Source organism: Xylocopa sonorina, chromosome 4 (genome assembly GCF_050948175.1).
Source record: "Xylocopa sonorina isolate GNS202 chromosome 4, iyXylSono1_principal, whole genome shotgun sequence".
In the NCBI taxonomy this organism is placed as follows: Eukaryota; Metazoa; Arthropoda; class Insecta; order Hymenoptera; family Apidae; genus Xylocopa; species Xylocopa sonorina.
The window spans coordinates 11,309,290-11,312,145 of record NC_135196.1 but is presented as its reverse complement, the minus strand read 5'-3'; the positions used below and the strand labels follow the sequence as shown (position 1 = coordinate 11,312,145).

General features: G+C 33.6%; 1 protein-coding gene across 1 annotated transcript; it reads right to left on the bottom strand.

Moving 5' to 3' along the window:
- Positions 1-405: 405 nt before the first annotated feature.
- LOC143422804 (uncharacterized) lies at positions 406-2,763 on the bottom strand. Its single transcript, XM_076893731.1, has 5 exons — positions 1,926-2,763; positions 1,681-1,780; positions 1,483-1,587; positions 1,190-1,345; positions 406-505 (listed from the first exon to the last, which is right to left on the bottom strand). The coding sequence occupies exons 1-5, from the start codon at positions 2,708-2,710 to the stop codon at positions 455-457; spliced, it is 1,197 nt and encodes a 398-aa protein (XP_076749846.1). The 5' UTR covers positions 2,711-2,763; the 3' UTR covers positions 406-454.
- Between the last annotated feature and the right edge of the window lie 93 nt (positions 2,764-2,856).

The following is a 2,856-nucleotide window of genomic DNA, read 5'->3' as shown; positions in this document are numbered from 1 at the left end:
GAAAACCACACAGAAACCAGAATAACTATTTGTAAGATGAACCGTTGTTCAGTGACAAGCTCTTATGGTACGTTGTACGGGGCGCTGATGTAAAATTGTATCCACTTTGGTTGCGTATCCATCTTGATACTTTAGGAACATGGGTATAAGTTTTGATTCAAATGTTATTAAGTTGATTAGTGTCATATATGCATATTTAGAAATTGTCCTATTAAAGTTCGAAAATTTTTTGAAGGTAATGTTTAAATTTCAATTTCAATTGAATCTAATATTCTTTTGTTAAATTTATTTATCGATTACTACAACTTTTCCATGCATTTTTTACATTTGTTATTGTATATGTTCTATATTTTATGAGATTGCAACATCTCATATAATTTATGAGACTTTAAACAGAACCGATTACTTTGATTTAAATCATGTGATGATACTGTATGTGTTTTGTGTCCTGAAATCAATTTGTCTTCAAAAATAATAAGCTCACTGAATACGCTTGATTTAAGATCTAGAAAAGTAGGGATGCAATATTATTATTGATCTATACAAATAAAATTATTTAAAAATAATTAAATTAGTCTTATCTGTGCGAAGTTTCGAATATACAAGGTAATTCACTACTCGTGTGACAAATTTTTACAGCTGATATTACACGTGAAAGGTAAGAAAGAGAGAAAGATATATAAGAAAGCTATAGGAAAAAGTAAGATAGATGCTGCCGACCTTCTCTGGAACCCGTGACGCCATCTCCGTGAAAAGTGCTCAAACTGGTCGCACGGCGTTATCGACAGCGAAGTAAACTACTGAAGCACTAGCGCCATCTCTCGGGGAAGGACTGAAACTAGTCGGTAATTAGTTTCATTATTTTTTACAGAGATGGCGCTAGCGCTACACTAGTTCACTTCGCTGTCGATAACCCTGTGCGACCAGTTTGAGCACTTTTCACAGAGATGGCGCCACGGGTTTCAGAGTAGGGATAGCAGCAGCTGTCTCACTCTTTCCTATAGCTTTCTCATATATCTTTCTCTCTCTTACCTCTAAAGAGGGAGATATAGTTTATCTGACAGATGAAAAAATAAAAAATTCCAAATTTTTCTGCCATTTTTAAACATTACAGAATTATTTCTAGGATACTTGGCATTATTTTCAAATAAATATACTATATATTTATACATATTTTACAGAAACTTACCGACATGAAGGATGATAAATTTAAATTAATATTCCGCACACTGGATAATTTGCACTCCAATTTATTAACCGAAATTATCATAGCCGTTGCATGCTGTATGTGTATATTGTAGATATACCACTTTTCATGCACTACATCATCCGCTACAGATGTGCTCTAATTCAAGAAGTCAGAAAAGATTAGTAAATTACTAAAGTTCATAGTAATTTGTACATGTATATGGATGTTTCTAATTTGGTAATTGATATACAATTAACGTTCTGTGATTTGTTCTATTGATTATGAAACCGTACCGCTTCAAATAATTCTTGTATACAGAAGCACAGCACATAGAATTGCGCCAGTGCATTGATAGTGTACAACGTAATTATATATTTTTCAAGATTCACCGTAGTAGTCTGGAAAAAAAGGAAAAATTCTGTTTACAAATTGCATACCAAAAAGGGTAAATTCGATGTTGCATTAAAGCTCAGAAGTTAAGATATAGATACCGTTACGAACATAAAGCTTAAGAAGCAGAACCGGAAAACGTAATCTACGTAAAGAATTCCAATATTTGGAGAGAGCAATTTCCTCAACATAACGGACAATCTAGAATCGTATTAAAAATTTATAATTATGCTAACCTAAAGGATACTATAATATCTCAGCCATCGTATTTAGAACTTGTTAAAAGAATCATAATTAGTAGTTTGTTTAGGGGAAGCTAGATATCCGAATTAAAATATACACTTACTCAACCACCGTTTCATAGTGCCGGGTTAACAGTCTTAATTCTTCTTCGACGTAATATGTAATATCGCTATCCAAATTCACTGTGGTGTCACGTCCTCGCTGAAGTATCGTTGCAAGTTTGATCCTAACATACTTGTATTGCGCAGTCATTAAGAGAATCAAATGCATCGTGTAAAGATCCAAGCTGATTTTTCTGATTATTGTGTACCCACCACCAAAAATCTCAAGGAGAACGCCGCCAATGAAAATGCCTATCGGAAAAGGTTCTTTGGATATAACAGCTGGTATCTGATAGTCAGTATAATTGAATTCATTCTTCTGAAAGACTTTAACGAACGCCAATGATGTCCAAACCATAACTGAACTAATACTACTAATCGTATAAATTTTCAGCGGCTTCTCCAATGGCTTCACTGTATTAATCGTGACCTGTTTGAGCACCTCGTCATTTACAGCGAGAATACCGTTCAGTTTTCCAATTAATTCATGTAGAAATTCCTTATGGTTATGTAAATAAATCGTTAGCACAATCACTTCAAAGAAGACCAGTATGTTCACTGTGCCATCCTTCAATACCCTTTCTCTGGGCGCATTGAAAAGTCCCAAAGTACAAGCAACCACATACATCACTTGTATCAGCCAAGTGATCATTATATAAATTTTTAAGAGGTTGGGTATTTTCGTTTTTTTATTCGTCACTGGCAGAAAATTGCCCGAAAGCATGTTTACAAAAGCGTTCAGGTAATTTAGATTTTGAAAATCCATTTCGTGTTTTATCTCGGGCATAAGGACAATAACATCGCGTACTGTTTCATCGTTTTTTTTTCTTTAAGACTGTTGAATGCACAAAAAGTGTTTAATCTTCGTTAAAAAGAAATATGTTAGCACTTTTTGGAACATCAATATGATATTATCAGATGTAAAAAAAATTA